Consider the following 25021-nt stretch of genomic DNA (forward strand, 5'->3'; position numbering starts at 1 on the left):
ATATCTGTTAATGCCACACTCCTAATTTATCCCTCCCCCACTTACCCCTTTGGTAACCATAAATTTGTTATGTCTGTGACTCTGTTTCTGTTTTTTACATAGATTCATTTGTGTTATTCACATATAAGTGATATAATATTTGTCTTTGTCTGACTCTGTCTCACTTGGTATGATTTTATCTAGGTCTGGTCACATGGACGGAGGAGCCTGGTAGGCTGTAGTCCATGGGGTCGCTAAGAGTTGGGCACGACTGAGCGATTTCACTTTCACTTTTCACTTTCATGCATTGGAGAAGGAAATGGCAACCCGTTCCAGTATTCTTGCCTGGAGAATCCCAGGGACAGAGGAGCCTAGTGGGCTGCTGTCTGTGGGGTCGCACAGAGTCGGACATGACTGAAGCGACTTAGCAGCAGCAGCAGCATTCATTTTGCAAATGGCGATATTTCATTTTTTTAGTGGCTGAGTAATATTCTGGTGTATGTGTGTGTATCACGTCTTCTTAAACCAACGGTCTGTTGCTAGGCACTCGGCTATTATAAATAGTGCTGCAGTGAACATTGAGGCACATGTATCTTTTCAAATTAGAGTTTTCGTCTTTCCTAGATATATGCCCAGGAGTAGCTCTATGTTTAGTTTTTTTAAGGGGCCTCTACACTGTCCTCCATAGTGGTTACACTAATTTACATTCCCGCCAGCAGTGTAGGAGGATTCCCTTTTCTCCACATCCTCTCCAGCATTTGTTATGTGTGGGCTTTTGGATGATGGCCATTCTGTGAGGTGGTACGTCATTGTAGTTTGCATTTGCATTTCTCTAATAATTAGCAATGTTAAGCATCTTTTCATGTGTCTGTAGGCCATCTGTATGTCATCTTTGGAGAGAAATGTCTGTTTAGGTCTTCTGCCCATTTTTTGATTGTTTTTTTTTTTATGTTAATTGTATGAGCTGTTTGCATATTTTGGAAGGTAACCCGTTGTTGTTGGTCACATTGCTCGCAAATATTTTCTCTCATTCCTTAGACTGTTTTTTTGTCTTCGTTTAGAGTTGAAATCCTCAGTTCTCATATTTAGCTCTGAAGCCAGTTTTGCTGTTCAGTTTCTCTGCAGTTCACCTTCAGCAAGACTCTGCCTGGCTGTTAGGGTGATTAAATGACAAACCCATTGCTTCAGGTGCAGATTAGGACAGGTTACGGCATGAGAGGTTCCAAACTACTTAAATGTTTGAAAGGAGCTATTGTGGGGACCCTCTCGAGAGCTCCTTGATCATACTTTATCATATGGTCCTTCTCCCTGAGAAAGACAGAGAGACATCATGGGGTACTTGGCTGCATGCAGGCCCCTGGACCCAGCACCAAGAGGGCTCTGTGATTTCTTTCTGAGCTTCACAGGGCCTATTAGGGGAGACTTCTTGTGATGTGACTTGGCTTTGCAAGATGTTAGTGGTCACCAGCATTTGCTGTAGTATACCAAGGCAAAGTGGCTATTAACACTTCTTTGCCCTCCAATTCTGAGTCCTACAGGCTTGGGATGGGGCTGCCTTTCAAGGTGACTGTGGGAACTTCTGGGGTGCCTGAGAAAGAGTGCCACGCTGGGCCCCCCTAAGCTTTCCATGGGCAGACTCTGAAGTGAAGCTTTCTCTCAGGCAGCTCAGTGGGGAGCTGGGGGTGAAACACTGAGAGCTGTGATCTCCATTCTTTGGTGCTTTTGTGCTGAGGGAGGCTGAGAATGCGACCCTCTTTTACAGTCCCAGAGTGGAATGTTCCATGATCTGGATTTAATAACCCAGGAAATGACACATCCTTCACTGAAAGGCTGCTATGCACTGGGAGAAGTATGTGCCTGGGGAGTATTTTTAGTATGGCCTTGGCCGTTATTCTTTCATTCGTGTCTTCTTTCTTCTCTCATGCTTCCCGCCTGCCCCCTCCTTCCAATCCGAAACAATTAAATCTCTACTGTCTGGACGCTGTGCAAGCCTGTCCTCCAGGCCCTGTCCCCTCCTGTTGCAGACTTTTTGGCTACAGTAGCCTCTGAGTCTTTATCACCAGTCTCCTTCCAGATTTTCACAGCAGAGAGGGGCCCAGCTTCTGCTCCATCCCAAACTCTTTGAGGATGAATCCAGAAACAGTGGAGATACTGGCAGCCCCTGGCAGAGGAAGTGCCCTCTGCATGGGTCTCTGCTTACTGGTCTATTCCAAGAGAGGGCAGTTGTGCTCATCAGGAAGGAGGAGTCTTGTGCAAACCCAGCAGCCACCGGGTCTTGTTGCCTGCTCCGTCAGCAGAAGTCGCAAGTGCTCACCCCGCCACTGTTTAGTCTGTGAAATTCGCTGAGGTTCCAGAATTGGCTCACTTCATACTTTGCATCTGAGGTCATCACTGATTCCCTGGGGTGCACTCTGAGTTTCTTTGTCGCATGCATTTCAAAATAGCCTGGTGTGTGTGTCTTATAGGATTTCCCAGAGCCACATCTCCATCAGACAAGAACATAGGTGCCTTGCCATTTCCAAATTAACCTGGTAAGGCATATGAAAGGTACCATCTGCCACCTGAACTCTCAGCACACACACACACACACACACACACAAGATTGAGTGGGAGGGTCTCTGGGTCATTTCAGCTTAACAGTCATTTATTGACTGCCTACTGTGTACTAAGGGTGGAGGAAATTCTGCTCTGTTCAAAAGAAAACTTTCACCTGCTCTCTGACCTCTTTCCACTGAGTTTAGGGGCTGTGGTCATTTTCTGGTGATTTGGGCCTAGATTTCAATGTATATATATAATGCCACTTGATACTTTCTTAAAGGTGCAAGCTTGATAGATAGAGGGACCTGAGCTTGAATTCTAGCTCTGCCTCTTGCTAGCTGTTGGGACCTTGGGTAAACCACACAACCTCTAAAACTGTTTCTTCATCTATAAAGCAGATAATGCAAACTAGCTGACCACCAGATTATTGAGAAGTTTCAGTGAGATGTGCAAAAAATATCCACCATGGGGCCTGGCCTCTGGTGGTACTCTATAAATGCTACTTACTACAGATTTCAGCATGGATGAAGTGCTCCATACCCATTACTTCCAAGTACTAGGAGCTCTGTAGAGTGGAAGCATGTAGACAAATGTCATGGAGAAGATTTTGCTGTAACTCACTGTATGCTTCTATATTTCCCAGCACTGTAGCTTAAGTTCAGCCAACCAGCACAGTTGATTACCTTTCTGATAGAGTGGTAGCCTCTTTGTGGAATAATCATTTGGGCTCCCCCAGGTAGTACAATGGTAAAGAACTCAATGCAGGAGACCTAAGAAACATGGGTTTGATCCCTGAGTTGGGAAGATCCTCTGGAGGAGGGCATGGCAACCCACTTCAGTATTCTTACCTGGAGAATCCCATGGACAGAAGAGCCTGGCGGGCTACAGTCCATTGTGTCACAAAGAAAGGACTTAGCATGCAGGCAACCAACATAGTAGCCCCAAGATACTAGTTTTTCCTAATTGTGTTCTCAGGCAATCCCCCCATGAACTCATGAGGCAGATTTCTAAATCAGTATAGTAGAAATAAGGGAGTACATTCACTGTTCTTTGTTCCAGTGATTCCAGAGGGACTATAGTAGCCCTGACTCATTGGAACTGGGTCAGAAGGAAATCTCCTTCATGAAGGTGGCTGCCTGTTCCTCTAACTAAACTTGTCCACGGCCCACAGACTGGGCTCTGAGGTCTGGATAGCCCACCCTCTTCTCCTGGTGGTCATAATTACTCCTCTGGTTTCTCATTAGGTCCAGCATCTAGGCCTTTGAAGACTAAAACTTAGGGAGCCTTCTGGCCAGGATCCCCTTTCAAAAATGATTCCATCGGGTTTCTCAGATTTACATATTTGGTGAACACTGGGGTAACCAGGTTGGGGCATCTCAGACACGAAGAATCTGAGTTAGCCTGCATCCTCACCACCTATGTAAAAATCACATACTAAAATCTCTACATCATTTCCAGTTAGTGTTTAACCTTCATCATTTGGAGAAAATTTTTCTTATACTTAATTTTTTATTTTGCAGTAATTATAGATGCACACTGCAGTTATAGGAAGCAAAACAGAGAGATCCTCTGTACCCTTCAGCCAGTTTCCATCATTGGTAACATCCTGAAAATTAGAATGTTGGGGTTAGTCACATCAGTGAAGCTCAAAGAATGAACATGCTCTGTGGTCTCAGGGAAGGGCAAAATTTACGTAGAAGAGACTCATCAGCTGGTCACTTGCCCAGGCTGCAACTGGGGGAAGGAAGCCACCACCCCTGCCCATCCACGGCTCCTGGTCTCTGCCCTTGTCTGTCTTCCTCCCACCCACAGGGAACTGTGGGAGCCTACCATCCCCGGGCAGGTGATGGGCCACCTGGAGGAGTGGTTTTAACCAAGCTGGGAGTAGAAGTTTAGTTTCCCCACTCTCTCTGTGTTGATACTGGAGGTTACTGGGGGCTGTGCATTGTTGCTGGCGTGGGAGTTGTGGGTACCCACATGGCCTCCAGAGACTCATAGCGGGTGAGTGGTGGCCTGTTCACTGCTGGGCGGTAGTGAAAGACAGCCGCTAGGCCGTCTTCATTCAGCTGGGCAGGGATGGCATCCGGGCTTCCTCCTGGTCATTCTCCAGTACCCTAGGGGGGTGGTTGCGGCATCTCATTTCAGCCCAGTGACGGTGGAAGTCAAGACTCTGCACTGACCTTTTTTTTTTTCTTCATTTGTCCGGAAAAAAGTGGTTATTGTTTCCGAGTCTTGCACCATCCTGGCTGTCGCCTTCTCCATCATTTTGTTGGAGAGGGCATGCTTTTCTGGGGACTTGTCTTATCTAAGTTTGTTGCCCTTTCTGGGCAACATTATTTAGCTCCACATCTGAAATATATGAAGCAAAAAGGAAACCCTGGGAACTCATTCGTGTTACTCCTTGGGTCCCAGGGTCTCTGGCTGGCCTGCCTTCTCCTGTCCCCCTTCTTTTTTTTTTTTTTTTCTGTTAAGCAGTTTTATTATTGCTCCAATTAGATTCCACCCCTATCCACACCCACTTTCCTGTCCCCCTTCTGCATCTTATGTTCATCTTATATTTGATGTCCAGGTGTTTAGATGTACTTAGCGGGAAGAATAGGGACACTTATGCCTACTCCCATCTTCCCCAGTGGGAAAATGATTTTTATTTTTTATATATTTATTTTTAAAGATTTTTTTTTTTAATGTGGACCACTTTTTTAAGTCTTTAGTGAATTTTGTTACAAAAATTCTGTCTTATGTTTTGGTTTTTCAGCCAAGGCATGTGGGATTTTAGTTCACTGACCAGGAATGGAACCTGCACGCCCTGAATTGGAAAGTGAAGTCTTAACCACTGGACTGCCAGGGATGTCCTGGAAAATTATTTTTATGAAGAGAATATCTTCTCTTTCTGGATGCATCTTATAATTCAAGTCATCTCTCTTTTTGTCTCAAATATGTCACACAAACAGGCAGTTTTAGTGTGGAACCAAAGTTGACTTACTGTGTGAGAAAAATGATGCCATCAAGGTTATAGCAGCAGTGGGATTTTTTTCTTATGGCTTCTTTGTTTTAGTTGAGATTTATATACAGATTATTAAGTTGTGCTGCAGGTGATGGTGCAAAAAAAAAAAAAAATGTCTTTTATGTCCACTCTGGTCACTTTGCTGTTTTGGTGGAGCAGACTCTCTTCCCAGGGTTACTGTCCCATAACCATAGGTGTGCTTTTTTCTCTGTTCTCCTTGACTTTCCGACTTTCATCCCAGCTCCTCTTTTGACTGGAACAGGCTTGTGTATTCTCTTAAGGTGTGCAGGCTTAGCCTCTGAAATCCTCCTCTTGAGACAAACTCAAAGGGAGTTTTTTCCTGATGTTCGAAAAACCGCTGGCCTTAAACACCCAGCTATGTCAGCTACTTCATCAGGCAGAGAGTGCCTGGCTTGGGCTATTGCTGGGGAGACAGGTCCTATGGTCAGGGCCTAAGAGACTGGAAGAAAGTATTAAACACTGAGGGAACTGGTGGTGTACATTCAGCATCATGTCTGACAGGGAGAAACAAGAAGCAGGAAATATGAAGAGTGTAATGGATAGTTACTCTGAAGGAGTTGAATTGATTAAATTCTTGTATTTTGTTTTTAAAATTGTAAAGACTGCGTTTAGAAGACTGTGCTTTTAGTGACCCACCCTCAGAAGTTTTTCTCCTGGTAACTCTAGTCATATACCTAATATTTTTTGAAAACTTATCACTTTAGAATTCTTCCTTTCAATGCTGTTACTATATGTACAGAATGAGAATTTTTTTTTAGGACTCCATTACTCATGCATATTTTTGTCCTAGAATTTTTTTTTTTAAGATATGGTGATGTCATTTGTCCATATCTGATAGTCTAATGTCTTAAGACTTGGGTCTTAGGATTTTATTTTTGAATTAGGCAAACCATAGCTTCAAATAAGGCGATGGATATTGAAAGTGCTTTATAAATTGTCAAGTGGTAGAAAGATATTGTCATTATTTAAGAAGAAACACTAAGTTGTTTTCTTTTTTTTAATCACAGAGATATTTTCCAAGACAGTTTGCTGGAAGAATATGTGATGACCTTATAATTTGGGGTCTGTCATTTTTAGCGGTCCCTTGGTGGCTTCCAGACATAACAACATATGCCAAAGAAGGGGAAAAATTCTCCCCAAGAACATTCCACGGTCTGATCTTGATTTTAAAATAGTTCTAAGTGTAACAGAAAAAAACATTTGTCAAAATAACATAATTCATTTAGTACAGGGCCAGCTCAGAACTCAAGACCCAAAGAAGGAGTCTGGCTGAAAAGGTGGCCAGAGGAAGACCATGGCTCTTGGTGACTGTCACTCCTCAGGGTGGCCCATCACCTGCCTGGGGAGATGGAAGAGAGAGACAGGTGCAGGGGCCACCTACTGTGGGTGGACAGAGGTGGTGGCCACCCGCTCCCGCACCCACAGCCAGCACAGGTGACCCGCGGATGCGTCTCTCCCCATTACATGTTGACCTTCCCTGAGAGCAGCAGAGCAGTGGTCACTCTTGGAGGGCTCTGTCCTCAACTGTGAGAACCTGGCTGTGTAGTCAAAGCAAAAACCCGGAATTTCACTGATGTGAGTGACCTTGTGACTTGAGGCACATTTAAAATGGAATGTAAACTGATTATACAATGGGTGGGTTATAAATTGCATTGCCATCTGGTATTTCCTCTTTGGCTCCCCCGGGCACACTGTCCCTCTTCCCCAGCGGGTGGCGGCTTCTGAAAAAGCAGCCGAGGCTCAGAGACTGCAGGTGATCAGGACCCAGGAACCTGGTTTGCCCATTTCCCTGGCACAGCCTTGGGGGGGGTTCCCTGTGACCCCACAGGAGCAGAGACAGGGTGCAGCGAGGAGGAGAGAGGGACTTAATCTACTTCCCTAATGCCTGCTGAGCTCTGGTCCTGTGCCAGGCACTGATTGAGGGCAGGACCCACAATGATGGAAAAGACAGGCCATAGCCCAGCCCTCGTGGGGCTTGCTTTGCATGGAAAGATAGACAATAAAGAAATAAGTATAATTTGTGGTAAAAGAGTTAGAAACATGTGGAGAAAGATGGAGCAGAGCAAGGGGAGAAGTGATGTGGATGAGGTGGAGTGTTTTAAGCTGAGGGTCGGGGACCCCTCTGAGGAGGGACATCCGAGCAGAGACATGAGTGAAGCGTGGAGGCCATGGGGCTGTGTGGGGAGCGAATATTCCAGGCAGAGGGAGCAGGATGTGCAAAGGCCCCGAGTCTGGTGTGTCCTAGAAACCCCATGAAGGCTTGTCTGCCTGGAGTGAGCAGTGGGTACCAAGCAATGTGCTTGGAGAGGGGAGCAGAGCCACATCTTTTATGGCCTTTGTACTTTTTGTAGCAAATATTTACTCCAAAGAAGATGAATTTGGTTAAGCTTGTGTTTTTGTTATTAAAACTGTAAATATTTGGTTCTGAGTCAGATGAGAACACTTTGAGCCACATCATGACACAGTCTAATTCTTATGTTTAAAATCTCTCTCTGGCCTCCGGTCGGAGGAAAGACAGTTCCAGGGGCTGAGTGGCAGCCAGGGGACAAGTTAGAAAGCTGGTCAGCTGGGCTGTTAATGGATGGCATGGCTAGAGCAGGCAGTGGAGGGGTGGGACTCAGGACAGACTTAAGAGGTAAAGCTCACTGGAGTCTGCTCCCTTTCACTCTCCACCCTCCCTCAGACCAGGCAGCAGCAGTGCCTCCCCTGGAAAACGGGCTCTGGAGGAAAGAGGCCCCAACTTTGCCTGTCTCATCCTGTCGTGGGGAGCCCAGAGGGACAAGGGGAGGTGTGGGCAGCAAGGCCTGGTTGGCCCCGTCCCTAGGCTTGAGCTGAGGCCTCTGTCACCCCCCCGCCCCCATCTCCCTTACACGGAGCAGCACTGTATTGTTTACAGAGTACTTACCTAGAGATTGCCTTAGTGAAGTCAAGTCAGACAAAGGCGAGTATCATGTGATATGACTTATATGTGAATCAAAAAAAAAAAAAGGTACAAATGAACTTATTTACAAAACGGAAACTGAATCATAGGTGTAGAAAACAAACTTATAGTTACCAGAGGGAAAAGGCAGGGGTTTGGGGGTGGGAGAAAGGATAAATTGGGAGATCGGGGTTGACATATACACACTACTGTAAATAAAATAATAACTGATAAGGACTTCCTGTATAGCACAGGGAACTTTACTCAATACTCTGTAATGGCCTAGATGGGAAACAATCTAAAAAAAGACTGGATATATGTGTATGTACGATTGATTCACTGTATACCTGAAATTAACACAACATTCTTAATCAACTGTGCTCCAATAAAAAAACAAAGTACTTACTTTCTCATCCTTGCCACCAACCCTGTGAACTGGACAAGGTGTACACTGTTACCTCTGTGTAGTAGGTGAAGAGACCAGAGCTCCTTGCCATGAGAATGAGGAGAGTTTTATAGAGACAGAGAGAACACTTTGATATCATCAGGAAACACTGATTTCTGCTCTGGGGAAAGAATGAGGCCTGGACTAAGGGGACTCAGCTGAGTTTTCAGTGCTCAGTTGTGGTTGACATTTTCCCTCTTCTAAATTTTCTTTCGACATAATGTTGTTTATATAATTTTGAAAGAAGCACAGCATTCCTGTTCCATGGGATTAGGCCAAAGAGTAGTTGAATCACCCACTCTAGCCTCTTACTGACTTGAAGCAGCAACCAGCCCTGCCTACAGACACCTCACCGTATCATCAGGGGGGTCCGTGGCTGCATTAGGAGCTGGCTTCATCCATTGGGATAGTTTCTCTTCACTCTTTGACACAGGGGTGTCTTCTCTTGGAAGGGGGTGCTGGTGGATTTTTCCCCCCTAACTTCTGACGTGTCCTAATGAACTTGCAAACATTCTTTACAGCTTAGACCATTCTCAGCTTCCAAGCGGACTCGTCATCGATAAAGAATCTGAAGTTTACAAGATGCTTCAGGAGAAACAGGAGTTAAATGAGCCTCCGAAACAGTCCACTTCATTCCTGGTTTTGCAGGAAATTCTGGAGTCTGAGGAGAAAGGTAATCAGCCGTGTGTGTGGTCAGAAACTGTTGTCTGAGGCCTGAGCTGAGGGGTAGTCGTTGCTGAAACACAGGTGAACACAGCCTGAGAGGTGGAGAGAGCAGTGTGCTTTGGAAGGCCGGCCTCTTAAATGCTAAAAGCTCTTTCAAAAAAAGAGGGGGACTGAATGAGCTCTCAGCCACACCTGCTTAGCTGTTTCCTGTCGCAGGCACTGAGGGAGACTGAAGGCGGCGGTGAACTTGACGGTTGTGGCGTTCTGTGGGGGTGTCTGTTGGCCACTAGTTTCGTTTGAGCCCACATACTGTGCTTCTGTGGTGGTTGGCACGTGTGAGCGGGTGAAGGTTGTGGGCTGTGACAGCAGAGTGAATGAATCAGCAGCACAGGGAAGCCAGGCTCTGGGCTTCACTTTGGGGCCATGCTCTTGTTCTTGCTGTAGGGTGGACGGCCTCTTCAAAGTCCGAGGGCCCCCGGTTTGGCAATATACCCCGGAATTGACCTTAGGCAACCCTTTGAACCTTTCTAGACTTGTTTGCTCATCTGTCAATCAGGGATAAAAATCCTTTCCTCTTAAGATTGGTGTGAGGATCAAATTACACAAAACACCCAGAGTTGTGACTGGCGCACACAGTAGGTGCTTCATAACTGTGACGATGTTTGAAACCTCATCAAGAGGTTCCAGGCCAGCCTTGGCTTGTCCACATGTGAGATCTGAAGCTCGAGGCACCCAGGGCTACCCGTTTGGCTCTGCAGGTCTCAGGAGATAGTCTTTGCCCTGTATACATCAGACACTGTTTGTTTCTTATGATAATTTTCAAGCGGATGGCAGCAAGCTGTCTCAGCTTTGTAGCAACAACAGTGAGAAATTCCTGGCAGACGGGTGTGCTGTAGAAGGGAGGCTTTTCCTCCTTCTCAAAAAGGTGACCTGTGAGCCACAGCTCTCAGGCTCATCCACCTCCCAGGTCGTCATTCATAAGCACCTCTGATTCTCACTGTCAACTTAGCTACCAGTGACGTCTGGAGAGTTGGGATTTGCAGCCCTCTACACTCTGCACTGTCCTTTTCCCTGAGGCTCGATGGAGTCCTGCCTTCTCTTGCTCTCTTGCTCCCAGTGTGCCTGCTTGTGAAGAGAGAGTTGGTACTTCTGGGAGGGACATGTGGTGGTTCTGTGAGATCCACTTCAGCCAGGCTCCAGAGGGGCTGGCTCTTTGCCCAGGACAGCCAGTGAGGGTCAGAACTGAGCTGCCTCTGGAAGAGTCCCCTTCCTCCTGAAAGTCCCCAACTGCAGAGTCGGCTCCCCAGGAGTCCTTCCTTAGCTGAAAGTCCCCTACTGAACACACCCAGCACCCCGGCTTCCTCCCCACTTTGGTGGGTTCCTTAAAGAAATTGGCAGTTTAGAGGCACAGGAAGTTAGGAAAATTCTTCTTTTATGCTGCTGCTGCTGCTAAGTCGCTTCAGTCGTGTCCGACACTGTGCGACTCCATAGACAGCTCCCCACCAGGCTCCCCCGCCCCTGGGATTCTCCAGGCAAGAACACCAGAGTGGGTTGCCATTTCCTCCAGTGCATGAAAGTGAAAAGTGAAAGTGAAGTCGCTCAGTCATCTCCAACTCTTCACAACCCCATGGTCTGCAGCCTACCAGGCTCCTCCGTCCAGGGGATTTTCCAGGCAAGAGTACTGGAATGGGTTGCCATTGCTTTCTCCTTTCTTTTATGCTAGAAGGATATTATCCCTGCCAGCAATATCCCTCTTTGCTTGGAGTACCTGTGCAGTTTGGAAGGAATGAGTCATATACTCTATATTAAGTTCCAGTCTTAGCCCAACTGACCGAAGTCTCGGGGTCCAACCCTAGAAGATGATAATTTTTCAAAACATGTGAGAAATCACAACTCTACTCTGAATAAATGGGTGTAAAATCCTTTAAGAAAGGAAATATCAATCTGTTCCAACCCAAAGTAGAACGTATACCTTTCAGGGCTCAGCTCACTGAATGCCCTCAGGTCACAGAGGTCACAGAGAAGGACCTGAAGCCCAGGATCACTGAACTGTCTTGAGGTGGCAGTTCCCTGATCATCAATATCTAGACCCCTTGCATCCTATATTCTGCCTGCCAAGCCAGTGGTCTCCATTCTCAAGGCTACCTCCTGGTGCTAGTTGGCAGCTAGTGCTCCAGCCATCATGTCTACTTCCAGGCACCAGGAAGGCTAACTGAGGAATCCATCTTCCAGATGTACCAGCTTTCTTTTTCCCAGAAGTCCTACATGACTATTCCATTTATATTTTGACCAGAATTTAGTCACATGGCCCTATCTAGTTGCAAGAGAGTTTGAGAATTATAGTTTTTCTCCCCTAGGTTGGATGACTGGATATCTTCTTATGCCAAATAAAATAAAGATTTTGCTGAAAATGAAAAGGGAGATAGATCTTGTGGTCTCTCCTTTATCTCTTAATATGCACTTGCATTAAATTTTCACAAAAGAAACAGCATAAGTTCCAATCCAGACATCTACCACATGCAGAAGGCTCTCAAGTAAGGGAGCTCAAATGCCTGTTTTCATTTGAGAGATAATGGTCAAAGCTCAGGGCAGTGGCTGGTGCATGGTAAAAGCACTCGGTGAGGGTTGCTGTCATTCGAGAAGGCCCGTGGCTCATGAAGCAGCCTGCACCACCAGCACTGGTGTCCAGTCTCTGCCCGTGACTCACCACGAGACCTCGAGGGAGTGGCTCGTCTCTCTAAGTCCTAGTCTCTGCACACGTCCAGTGAGGCTAATAATGGCCACTTCACAGGTGGTTTACAGCCTGGAGGGAAATGACACGTGCAAAGTGCCAGGCACACAGTCAGTGAGGCCCCGGTGGGAGGTTTGGCTCTAGCAGGTGAGAAAAGTGAAAGTGTTAGTTGCTCAGTCGTGTCCGCATGGACTGTAGCCCACCAGGCTCCTCTGTCCATGGAATTCTCTGGGCAGGAATACTGGATTGAGTTGCCATTCCCTCCTCCAGGGGATCTTCCTGACCCAGGAATTGAACCTGGGTCTCCTGCATTGAAGGCAGATTCCTTACCATCTGAGCCATGAGGCTGCAGCAGGGCTTGGTGATAACTCTCCAGACTCAATGTGGGTCTTCTCATTTGGGGTGAAATTTAGCGTCTGGACTGGGAGAAAGGGTCCAGGATTCCTCATACTCCCTCTTGCTTTAGGTCAAATTCTGAAATTTGCAGGGAGAAGGAGTCTTTTTTTTTTCAATTGTGATTTCAATATATCTAATACAGGACTTCCCAGGTGCACTCAGCTGGAGGCTTGCTCAGAAGGTATCTAGGCTCATTTTGGCAGGTGCCCAGGGTTTCAGGAGACTCCTTAGGTGATCTGTGGTTCAGATCATCAAGGGCCACCAGGTGTGCGGTTAAGGACCGTGAATTTGATTCTGTAGGCAGTATGGAGCCCTTGAGTGTTGCTGAACAGTGAAGTGGACAGAAAAAAGATGTGGAATTTTCTTTGCATTTGCAGTGTTGGCTGACTAGGTAAGAGAAGAAAATCAAGCCAGCAGGTGGTGCTGCAGGGCTGCATAAGCTGCAGCGAGGTCAGCATCAGGCAGCCCACAGCCTCCTCTACTCACACTTTGCCCAGCTCCATCAGTTCACTTCTCTCTGTTCCAAAAAGAGATGTGGGTTCTCCTACCAAGTGGGGCTCATGTGTCATGTTACTTCTCTCCTCCTGCACTTCCTACCTTTCCTGGTAATTTTTCTGTGAAAAACAGTCCATCACATAAGAGACCCTGACCTCATAGGTTTGGCTTCCTTAGAACTACCGATTTTCTCTCCAAGCTTTCCAGGTATGCAAAGATGCCATTTCCTTGTCTTCACGGCAGGTAGACAGCCCAGCTGGTTCCAGCCAGAAACTGAGGGAGCTTGTTTGGGACACTCAGAGTCATGAGGCTGCCCAGCCAGGCCCCTTTGAGATCCTTTCAGGCAGGGCCAGAATTAGGATAAGGTGAGGGAGGCATTTGCTTTGGGTACAGAATTTAAGTTGGTACCCCAAAACTTGATAATCAAGACAGAAATGATACTTGAGTGCAATATTTTATAAAAATAAAAATTAATGCAAAAAAAAAAAAGATTCTATAATGAACAAAGCTGGGACTGTGAGCAAGGAAGGGAGAAAGGTTTGGAAGGGCAAGATGATAACCTTGGGCTGTGCATGTTGCATGCTAAATTGCTTCAGTCATGTTTGACTCTTTGCGACCCTATGGACTGTAGCCCACCATTCTTTTCTGCTAAACCTGTGGTAGGCTCTGTGGAGTATTGAAAAAATATATGAAACAGAGCTCTGGTGGTCCAGTAATTTGTAGTCCAGACAGAGATGTGTAAATAACTGACAAACATAACAATACTTACTGGGCCAACATCACAGGAAAAAAAAAATGTGATGTGGAAACACAGCCAGCCAAATATATAGCAATAATAGTAATATTAGTAGCTTACCATTATTATTCACGGCTACCTACACAGGTGATGAACTGGGCTGTAGGCAGAGCTCTGGAAACTAGGAGCTGGTTTTTCATGCAGAAAGCTGACTGCAGGAAGGCTGCTACTGTCTCTGCTCTGTGGCAGGTGGTTTTTATCTGACTTCTAGCATTCTGTACTATAATGATTTTGTTGTCCTTGTAATGTGGGTTTCTTTTGGCCTCTGACTACACTGCCATTTGATTACTGAGCGACTTCACTTTGACTTTTCACTTTCATGCATTGGAGGAGGAAATGGCAACCCACTCCAGTGTTCTTGCCTGGAGAATCCCATGCACAGAGGAGCCTGGTGGGCTGCCGTCTATGGGGTCGCACAGAGTCCGACACGACTGAAGCGACTTAGCAGCAGCAGCAGCAAAGTATTTTTAAGTCCCATATCAATGTGTTTGCATGTATTTAATCAGCATGTAATGTAATTTGTTTTGAGGGCTGAGCATATATGCCAGGGAGGGCTACATGTGTCTTTTTCAACCATTTTGTTCCACTTTGAAGGGGAAACGTTCTCCTATTTTATAGAAAAGGAAACTGTGGACCAGAGAAGTTAAGTAACTTGCCCAGGATCACACAGCAGTCAAGTCTGTTTGATTCTGGTGCCCATGACCTTGCTGGGACATACATATAAGTGACTCTGAAAGAGCTAAATGATGCTTATACAATCCTGCCCTTCCTGGCTAACCCAAATGTTTTCCTCCTTTTAGGGGATCCCAACAAGCCCTCAGGATTCAGAAGTGTTAAGGCTCCAGTCACCAAAGTGGCTGCTTCAATTGGAAATGCCCAGAAGCTGCCCATGTGTGACAAATGTGGCACTGGCATTGTGTGAGTATCTGCCTTCCCCAGGCATCAGTGGCCCCGCAGGTTGTGTGAACCATGAAAATGTGGAAAGGGTTGGATGTTGCCCGTTGTGGGCATGATGGAGAAAAAAATCCTGCCTGGAAAATGGAGCAGAGAGGCGAGATTGGTCCTGTGTCCCAGAGCCAGGTGGTGAAGGCTTTCCTTGGCTGTGAAACCCTTAGGGTATGAACATGTAAAACCAGAAAAAGCTGGGCTGCTCTGTTGAAGTGGGAGGGACTTCCGGAATTCTTCAGGGGGAATGTCTCTGGCCTCCAGGCAGGAGAAGCCCCTTTATGACTAGAGGCCAATGGGGAGGCTCTGATCTGCCCTTGGAAAGGAGCCCTTTGGGAGGAGCTCCAGCCTGTCACCTTCAGGTACTCATCACTAATGGAGCACCTCTTCTCCCCCCTCCTGCAGCGGCGTGTTCGTGAAGCTGCGGGAACGTCACCGCCACCCCGAGTGTTACGTGTGCACCGACTGTGGCACCAACCTGAAACAGAAGGGCCATTTCTTTGTGGAGGATCAGATCTACTGTGAAAAGCATGCCCGGGAACGGGTCACTCCACCTGAGGGCTATGACGTGATCACAGTGTTCCCCAAGTGAGCGGGCAGCTTCCCGCCCAGCACTGCTCTCCATGCAGCCCCTGCTGCATTTTGTCCTCTGAAAGCTCTGGCCTCTCTCTTCTTCCGAGTTCTTGCTTACTTTGGTTTTGTCGCTGCTCATTCAGCATCACGTCCCCGTTTGCTAATGACTCACGCTGGCTGTGTGATGCCTGCTTTTATAATTAATGGGAAATGGCCTTGTTCGGTGTCCCTTTGCCAGCGTCACTGTGTCTTCTCTTTCCCTTCATTCATCTCTGCTGCAAATGGACATCAGCCAAATTCAAACCAAACTGAATTTAATATGTCTGATGATGATTTCATTTTTACTCAATAAATTAATAGACTTAAAGGCAGTGTGGTGTCTCTTTAGCATGTGACCAAGTGTCCTCTTTCTTATCTCAAGCCAGACGAGATTTCTGAGGCCTTTCCTCTTGTTTTGGGGTTTCTACTCCTTTGAGATGTGCAGGCCTTTTCCTCCAGGTGTGAGAACATTGGCATTTGAAACAGCCATGTTCTTTTTTTGGCCCTGCTGAAATCCTGAATCCCAGAGCATTCAGGATCTTAGTTCCCAACCAGGGATGGGGTCCAGGTCTTTGGCAGTGAGAGCATGCAGTCCTAACCACAGGACCACCAGGGAAATCCCAACAGCCATGTTCCTTTATTTCTTTGCAGCCTACTCCAAATTATTCTCTGATGCTAATATAATATAGTTCTGTTGTAACAGAATATTTTCTTTACATCTGGCTGTTTTGGGACTTACCTGAAGAAATGAATGCTTTCCAAATGGCCTTAAAATACTCCCTAGTAAGTCCCTCCCCAGGCTGGTTTGCTGCCGTTACAGCCTCTCCTTTATTAAGGGAAGTAAACTCAGAAAGGTGGCCAGCAGCCCCAAACCTGCAGATTGCTCAGGGAAGTAGCAAATGCATTCTCCTCAAAGAAGAGACGGGAAGCCTGGGTGTTGAGCCTTGCATCAGAGATCTGAGGTTCAGTTCAGTCGCTCAGTTGTGTCCAACTCTTTGCGACCCCATGGACTGCAGCACACCAGGCTTCCCTGTCCATCACCAACTCCCGAAGCTTGCTCAAACTCCTGTCCATCAAGTTGGTGATGCCATACAATCATCTCATCCTCTGTCATCCCCTTCTCCTCCCACCTTCAATCTTTCCCAGCATCAGTTCAGTTCAGTCGCTCAGTTGTGTCCAACTCTTTGCGACCCCATGAATCGCAGCACGCCAGGCCTCCCTGTCCATCACCAACTCCTGGAGTCCACCCAATCTCATGTCCACTGAGTTGGTGATGCCATCCAACCATCTCATCCTCTGTCATCCCCTTCTCCTCCTGCCCTCAATCTTTCCCAGCATCAGGGTCTTTTCAAATGAGTCAGCTCTTCACATCAGGTGGCCAAAGTATTGGAGTTTCAGCTTCAACATCAGTCCTTCCAATGAATATTCAGGACTGATCTCCTTTAGGATGGACTGGTTGGATGTCCTTGCAGTCCAAGGGACTCTCAAGAGTCTTCTCCAACACCACAGTTCAAAAGCATCCGTTTTTCGGCCCTCAGCTTTCTTTATGGTCTAACTCTCACATCCATACATGACTACTGGAAAAACCGTAGCTGAGTTTACCAAAGCTCATCTTCTGGTGACTAACCACTAGTAGAGTCATTGGCTCAAACAATGGCACTCTCATCACTCTAGAGACTGATTTGTTAAGAGATGGACAGGTCGTTCCACCGACCCTACTCTGAAAGAGCAAATCGTCTGCCTTTAGTATTCACCACCATGGGTAATAGCTGATGTTTTTCGTGGATGATGTCCTTTATGGACCAGCTTTCTAAGAGTAAGTATCCTAATTCGATGGTAGCGCTAGGATTTTACTTTGCAGTTCTCCGAAACTTGGACGCACCAGGGACAATTTAGACATAAGCAGTTCTAGTCTATAAGACCTGAAGCAAAACTTTCAGGCAGAAAACTATTTTGAAGTTCTTGATTTTTCTTTTCTGTTTGCAATTAGTTCTTACTTTGGGCTTCCGATGTGGCGTTAGTGATAAAGAATCCACCTGCCAATGCAGGAGACACAAAAGACACGGGTTTAATCTCTGGGTTGGGAAGATCACATAGTGGAGGAAATGGCAATTCACTCCAGTATTCTTGCCTGGAAAAATCCATGGACAGAGGGGCCTGGTGGGCTACAATCCATGGGTGGAAAAGAGTCAGACACTGCTGGGCACAATTGTTACTTTAAACTCTTTTCTATTAAGTTTGTAAAAGGCAAGATGATTGAAAGTTCTTAATTTGGGCAAATCCACACAGAATGAAAGCTCTGTGAACCACAGCAAGTTTGCTGGATTTACAAATACAATAACAATTGTGATTTGGGTTTATTGATTGGAAAAGGATGAATGGGTATTACACTCTTAGAACTTTTTCCAGTTCTTTTCCTCAGATAATGTGCCAAATATCTGACACTTGTTTAATGACAGTATTATTCTTAGGAGTGGATCTGAGGTGCAGGGTGCCTCCCTTCCAGAGGAGGTCAGATCCTGAGAGTGTCAAGTGACCACTGTGGCCACTATCTACAGCCTCCAAGGCTAATTAACTTCCTAAGAATGAAACAGAGTGTCAGCTTTACTGTCCTCAGTACAAGTTGTGTGTTTTATGGCCAAGAACTCCTCTTTTTCGGTTTATAGAGTTATTTTAGCCAAGAGTAATTTTAAGGTTTGGCCTGTTGTCCTTGCCTACCATGTTCATGTGATTTTATTTCTTCTGTCATGCTTAATCTAAAATGAGGGCAAAAATAGAAGGAATGTATTGGAATATCTCTAATATTCCATCATTCCTTAAACGCTATGCCTTTCGACAACTTCCTGATGAGGAAAAACAGTCACAGACTTTGATGAAGTGATTCCCTCTGATTTGCAATATTCTACTTCTTGATTTAGTTAGTTAACATCAGTGGTCGTCCAGGATAAAGCCTCCTCTGGACAGGCTTCTCTGCTGGTTCACCACGCCTAGGATCTGATGTGCCCACGTATCCAGGGCACACCTCAAGGGCACACATCACATGAGACTCATCACATAATCATAGTCTCCTGAAAGGAATGAAGCCCCCATAGGAGCTATTCTGTCTTTATCAGTTTTGTCAACTGAGCAGGGAGATAGTCCACAAATATTTGGTGAACAAATCAGTGAATATATGCTTCATCCTTGTCCAAAGTACAGTGCAAGCTACATATGTGATTTAAAACTCTCTAATAACCATAATGAAAAAGGAAAAGGTAGAACCAATAAATCAATTTTAATAATACATTGTTTTGGGCTTCCCTGGTGGTCCAGTGGTTAGTAATCCGCTTTGCATTGCAAAGGACACAGATTCGATCCCTGGTCCGGGAAGATCCCACATGCCTCGGATTAACTAAGCCCAGTGTGCCACACCTACTGAGCCTGTGTGCTGTAGCTACTGAAGCCACCTCAATGAGAAACCCCCCACACTGCAACCAAGAGTAGCCCCTGCGAGCCACAACTAGAGAAAATCTGAGTGCAGAAACCAGGACCCACAACAGCCTAAATAAATAAATAATACATTGTATTTAGTACCATATATCCAAAGTGTTATTTTAATCTATGCCACTTGCCACATTTCAAATGCTCAATAGGCACATGGAGCTACTGGCTACCTTTGCTAGACCACACAACCTGCACCTTCGTTAAAACAAGACATCTTGGATTTCTGTTTTGCTTCTAGGTATCATGTTTTTCCTTGTTCTCATATGTCCCAGATCTCTTCTAATTGCCTTGCACTCTGGCTTCTCAGTTCTGCCCATTCTCCACTAGGACTGCTATTTTGAAAGCATCCTGTTGTTTTCTCCAGTCAAACCCTATGTCAACTTAAAAGTACACAACTTGAGGGCTGTGAGCTTAAGCTTTATTCAGAGTCTTAGGACTACTGCCCAGGAAACAGTCAATCAGTAGCTCTGAGTAAGCTGCTCCAAAGAGGTAAGGGAGAAGTCAGTATATATGTGAATTTTATGACTGGGAAATACAAGTAGTTAAGCTTACATCTTGGTAAAAGATCACTGCTAATCATGAAGAACAGACATCTCAAGTTAGTGATTTCAGTACTTTTCTACACATGTGAAGATGCAAGAATCTGGAGTCCTTGAACTTCTTCCCAGGACATGCATCTAATTATCTAGAGGCCAAAGCACAGAGCACCTCATCCTGTTTTTCTCATCCTGAATTCCCTTCAGGGTACACTGTTGGTAGGTAACTGCAGTGGGTTATGATTTAACCCACTAGTTTAACTGGGTGATGAGTGATGCTCTTTGTTCTTTTTGGTTCGCTTCCCACTTTGGGTCATAAATTTGACCAAGGTGTGGGAGGCATTTCATGACCAATTTGTCCCGTGGGCTAGGAAGACTCATTCCTAGGATAAGAATTCCATTGATTGGCTATTCATGTGCTATATTGAATTAGGCCCTGTTATCCTATAGAGTCTCTGTATCATCTATCTTACTAGACTGTTGTGATCCAAGAAATGTTTCCCCCATGTTGCTTTTCCCCATATTTAGAGTTCAGTTCAGTTGCTCAGGAGAAGGTAATGGCACCCCACTCCAGTACTCTTGCCTGGAAAATCCCATGGACAGAGGAGCCTGGTAGGCTGCAGTCCATGGGGTCGCTGAGAGTTGGACACGACTGAGCGACTTCACTTTCACTTTTCACTTTCATGTATTGGAGAAAGAAATGGCAACCCACTCCAGTGTTCTTGCCTGGAGAATCCCAGGGACGGGGGAGCCTGGTGGGCTGCTGTCTATGGGGTCACACAAGAGTCGGACACGAATGAAGTGACTTAGCATAGCATAGCATAGCATCAGTTGCTCAGTTGTGTCCAACTCTTTGCAGCCCCATGGACTGCAGCATGCCAGGCCTCCCTTTCATCACCAACTTCTAGAGCTTGCTCAAACTCATACTATTTAGAATTAACTTTACAGAGAGTTATATATGTGACAAATTGCCTCAAGATATAAGTGTATATATATATATAGTAATATAGTAATTACAAGATATAAGTAATAGCATTAGTAAGACTATAGTACAGCCAACTCTTTGCAGCCCCATGGACTGCAGCATGCCAGGCCTCCCTTTCATCACCAACTTCTAGAGCTTGCTCAAACTCATACTATTTAGAATTAATTTTACAGAGAGTTATATATATGACAAATTGCCTCAAGATATAAGTGTATATATATATATAGTAATATAGTAATTACAAGATATAAGTAATAGCATTAGTAAGACTATAGTACAGCAGTGAGACAACTCAAAGCATAAACAGTTTAAAAACAACAAAGAGAAAAATTTAGAACAATGATTAGTATAACTGGTTGCAATCTGGATACTAATAAGCCAACAAGTTCAAAAGGGGCCCACTGAAGAAGCCAAATTCTGGATAAATCAGGTAGAGAGAAAAAGATAAATCTTTCATCTTTGTTTACATAGGTATACTTTAGTCAGGAAGGAGTAAAAAGAGGAAAGAGAAAGACAGGGAGGGAGGAAGGGAGAGGGAAAGGGAAAGAAGAAGAAAGAAAGAAGGAAGAAAGAAAGAAGGAAAGAGATTCTACTTAAAAAGAAAAACTTAAAATCAATATTTAATTTTGCAAAAGCAAAAATGGAAACTGGACCTCAATGGGAAGGTAGCTTTAATGAGCTAAAAGGGTATAATAATAAACCTAAGAATTGTACACAAGCAAAAATATCTTTAGGGACTTCCCTGGTGGCCCAGGGGTTAAGACTCTGCCCTTCCATTGCAAGGGACGTGGGTTCAATCCCTGGTTGGGGAACTAAGATCCCATATGCTGTGTGTCATGGCCAAAATATAAAAATTAACAAAATAGGAATAATAAAATATTAAAAATATATATATGTATATCTTTTAGAAATGAAATCATTTAGAGAAAGACAAAACTAGGGATTTCTCTTGTGATCTAGTGGCTAAGAGTCTGAACTTCCAGTGCAGGGGGCCCTAGTTCAGTTCCTGGTTAGAGAACTAGATCCTACATGCCTCAACTCAGAGTTCGAATGCCACAATGAGGATCAAAGATCCCAAGTGCCATTCTAAGACACAGCCTGGCCAAATAAATAATAACAGATTTGTTATTAGCAAAACAAACTAAAGGATGATAGTAAAAACTATTTTTTAAGAAGGGAGAAAATCCCAGATAACATAGTAGAGAAGCAGGAATAAAATTAAATATGTGGGGGGTAACTCTAAACTAAAAAAAATGTATAACAGTGGTAATATGTGATAGAATTTAAATATTTATGTATATTAGACTTATGCATATAAGAGGAAAGGTTTCCTCATATGTGGAGAACAAATATTAAAGCCAGTACTATTTTGGACAAAAAGTCATGAAATTTAAAATCGTATTCATCAATTTATTCAGTCCCATTTAATTAATTCTTGTTGATCTTGATCTCTTGTTAGCAGTTTCTGAAACCATCAGTTTTCCTCTAGAATTCTGTAATTTCTTACCCATTTCAGTGGTATGATCTAAAAATTATCAGAAACTTGTAAAAAGAAAAGTCCTTTCTATGAACCTTCTTGAAGATCTTCATTTTTGTAAAATAGAGTGATATTAATGTCAAAGACTTAAAATGGCATGGTTAAGGACCTGATTACAATTCAATTGACAAAGAAGTTTGGTTATTTATGCCACATATAACATATTAAGATAATAACTAAAAATATGACATAGCATTATACCAGGACATATCCAATTTTAGGAATTTCATATAATTTCTAGAACATTTATATTAATATATAACCTAAGAAGTTTTATCATCACTCATTTGACATTGCTTCCCATGTAATTCAACATGCCAAATAAGCCTAGTTAATCTCTCTCTGAGATGTTTCAGGGAAATTCTGGAGCATCCCAAATTTAGCTAAAGATCAAAAGAATCAAAATCATCAAAAAAAAAAAAAGAATCAAAATCAAAGTTTGATTTAAGAAAGTTCGTCAAGGATGTCAACAAATTTTAAAATACTTAGTCAGATAGGGTTGTAAATCACTATGAAACAATACTTGTTTACTTAACCAATGTGGCAAAAAGCGATTTCAAAGGCCAATACAGAAAGTTGCAACAGATTATGTAAAAGGTTAAAGAAACTTTACAATCTGTTATCAAAAGTGGATCAATAATCTACGAAAACTTTGCTCTCTTAACAAAGAAAAACAAAAACACAGGTTTTGCACCATCTTGCATTTACCATTAAAACTCATTCACAAAAAAAAGCTCATTCACTTAAATTTATTTCAATCTTAGCCAGCCTTGACCACATATAAAATTCCTTTCTAAAGATTCTTTTTTTTTTTTTCCTCACAGACCTTCTACAGCTTTCTATCTCCCTATTAGTTCATTCCTTATTTTCTTTTCCATTTAGAAATAACAAACTTTAGGATAAATTACCTTTATTTCCCTTAACAAAATGCATCTCCATTCTTTGTATCTTAAAAAAAAAAAAAACTTCCTTGGATAAGAAGATATTTTCCTTATTAATTTAGTAGTTTTAATTACATATACTAACTAGAGTTTTTAACCTTGTAAACAAAGAGCATTGCCCACCATTCCTATACTACAAGGATCAAGCCATTAGCCACTGCAATTGCTGACCTATAAGTATACCCTGAAAGGGATTCAGGATGAAGTAGTCTGTGTTTTGGATATATGGATCCCTAGATAATTAAGTTGTGTAATCTAAGGAAGAATTTCAAAGACCCCAGAGTCTGGCATTTTCCCATATACACATAGATAAGTGCTAAAAACATTAGCTTGATATCTGTTCTTTTTTTTTTTTAATATATATTGTGTATTTGACTACATATATTTCCCAACCAAGATATTCATATGTATTAATACGTTGGCTCCTCTTTCACCTCTTCAGAGAAGTTCCTCAGAGCTATCTGAGAGTCTGTCTTCCAGGCTCTAGTCTTCAGTAAGACACTGAATAATGCTTACCTCATAGCTCTTACATTGTTTTTGTTTTTTTTCCTCAGTCGAAATCTTTAAATACCTTAATTTCTAGTGAAAATTAAGAAGTAAGCAATTATGGACTGCCTTTTACATTAGCTTTCTGTAGAACTGAAAACATAAATGCTATTTATAATTTTTAAAAAGTCATGTGCTTTCTTATAGAAAAAATTTCAGTGCAGCACTGAACATATTTATTAATAATCCAAAATATCTTTAGTTTTTCTGAAAAGAAGCCTATGTTTAGTAGTCAATATTTCAATATCTTATTTAATTTTGGAATAATCTAGATATTCAATAAATGTTCATTGTTTAATTTAGCAAAACTCTTGATGAAATAAAATTCATATTTTAAGGCAAGACCAGAAAACTTTAAACATAACTTTTTTCTCCACCCCTTTAGACTTCCTTCATCCCTCCTGTATTATGCATCAACCAGACCTTCCAATGGCAGAAATACCTGCTTAACCTTAATACTTGCTCAACCTTAAAGATACACTTTTTTTCCTTCTGGCACCAGCCATGTAACTCCTTAGAAGGTATGCACTTTCTCTGTCCTGTAAGTGGTTAGGGCAACACATCACTCACCTTGTACATGAGGATATCTTTGGTGAAATTTATGGACAATGCCAGTGTATCATTTCCCTTAAAGAGAGTGATTAGTACTGAAAGCGCTGGCTCAGATGATCTGGACGTATGCTGGGCTGCACCTAATGGAAGATCTCAGCTTAGATTCTTACTTGTGAATGTCACTAGCTATCTTATTTGTATTCTGCCTTATTTTACAGATTATTGTTTCTTGCATTACCAAATGTGTGACTGAGCTTCTGATAAAAATAATGATGGCTAGGTGACTTGAAACGATTGACCAAATATACAATCCTATAAGATCGATGGCTGTAAGTGTGTAACTTTAGATAGGGCTTCCTGGGTGGCTCAGTGGTAAAGAATCTGCCTGCTGACGCAGGAAACTTGGATTTGATCCCTGGGTTGGAAAGATCCCCTAGAGAAGAAAATGGCAACCCACTTCAGTATTCTTGCCTGGGAAATCCTATGGACAGAGGAGCCTGGAGGGCTACAGTCTATGGGGTCACAAAAGAGTCGGACACAGCTTAGCAATGAAACAACAGCAACAACAACTCTAGATAGGGGAAGAAGCAACCAGAGGGAACCATTTTCTGGACCATAACAGGATAGTAAGATAGGCAGTCCAGAGGCTTTTGGCTACTGTTAACAGAGCCTAGTCAGTTCGGTAATAAATAGCACAGTGAGTAGCCTATCAACAAACTCCTCACCTAACCTGGGAATGAGCATTCCTAGTAAATGTCTCCCAAACCTTCGTAGAAATTCAGACCAAAAGAGATGGGTTTTAAAATAATGTTGTTCACTGTCCAGTTTAACAAATCAAGTCCTAAGCCACTGCAGTCACTGACCCACAATACATTCTGAAAGGAATTCCAGGT

General features: G+C 43.7%; 1 protein-coding gene across 1 annotated transcript in view; it reads left to right on the plus strand.

Annotated features, from left to right (window-relative positions):
• Positions 1–15876, plus strand: part of PDLIM1 (PDZ and LIM domain 1) — a 40740-nt gene extending 24864 nt beyond the window's left edge. The window contains exons 5-7 of the mRNA XM_005898827.3: positions 9429–9580; positions 14792–14909; positions 15342–15876. Of these exons, the coding sequence (XP_005898889.1) occupies positions 9429–9580; positions 14792–14909; positions 15342–15528 (457 nt within the window). The 3' untranslated portion in view covers positions 15529–15876. The remainder of the gene's footprint in view (positions 1–9428; positions 9581–14791; positions 14910–15341) is intronic.
• Positions 15877–25021: the final 9145 nt, after the last annotated feature.

Source organism: Bos mutus, chromosome 26 (genome assembly GCF_027580195.1).
Source record: "Bos mutus isolate GX-2022 chromosome 26, NWIPB_WYAK_1.1, whole genome shotgun sequence".
Lineage (NCBI taxonomy): Eukaryota > Metazoa > Chordata > Mammalia > Artiodactyla > Bovidae > Bos > Bos mutus.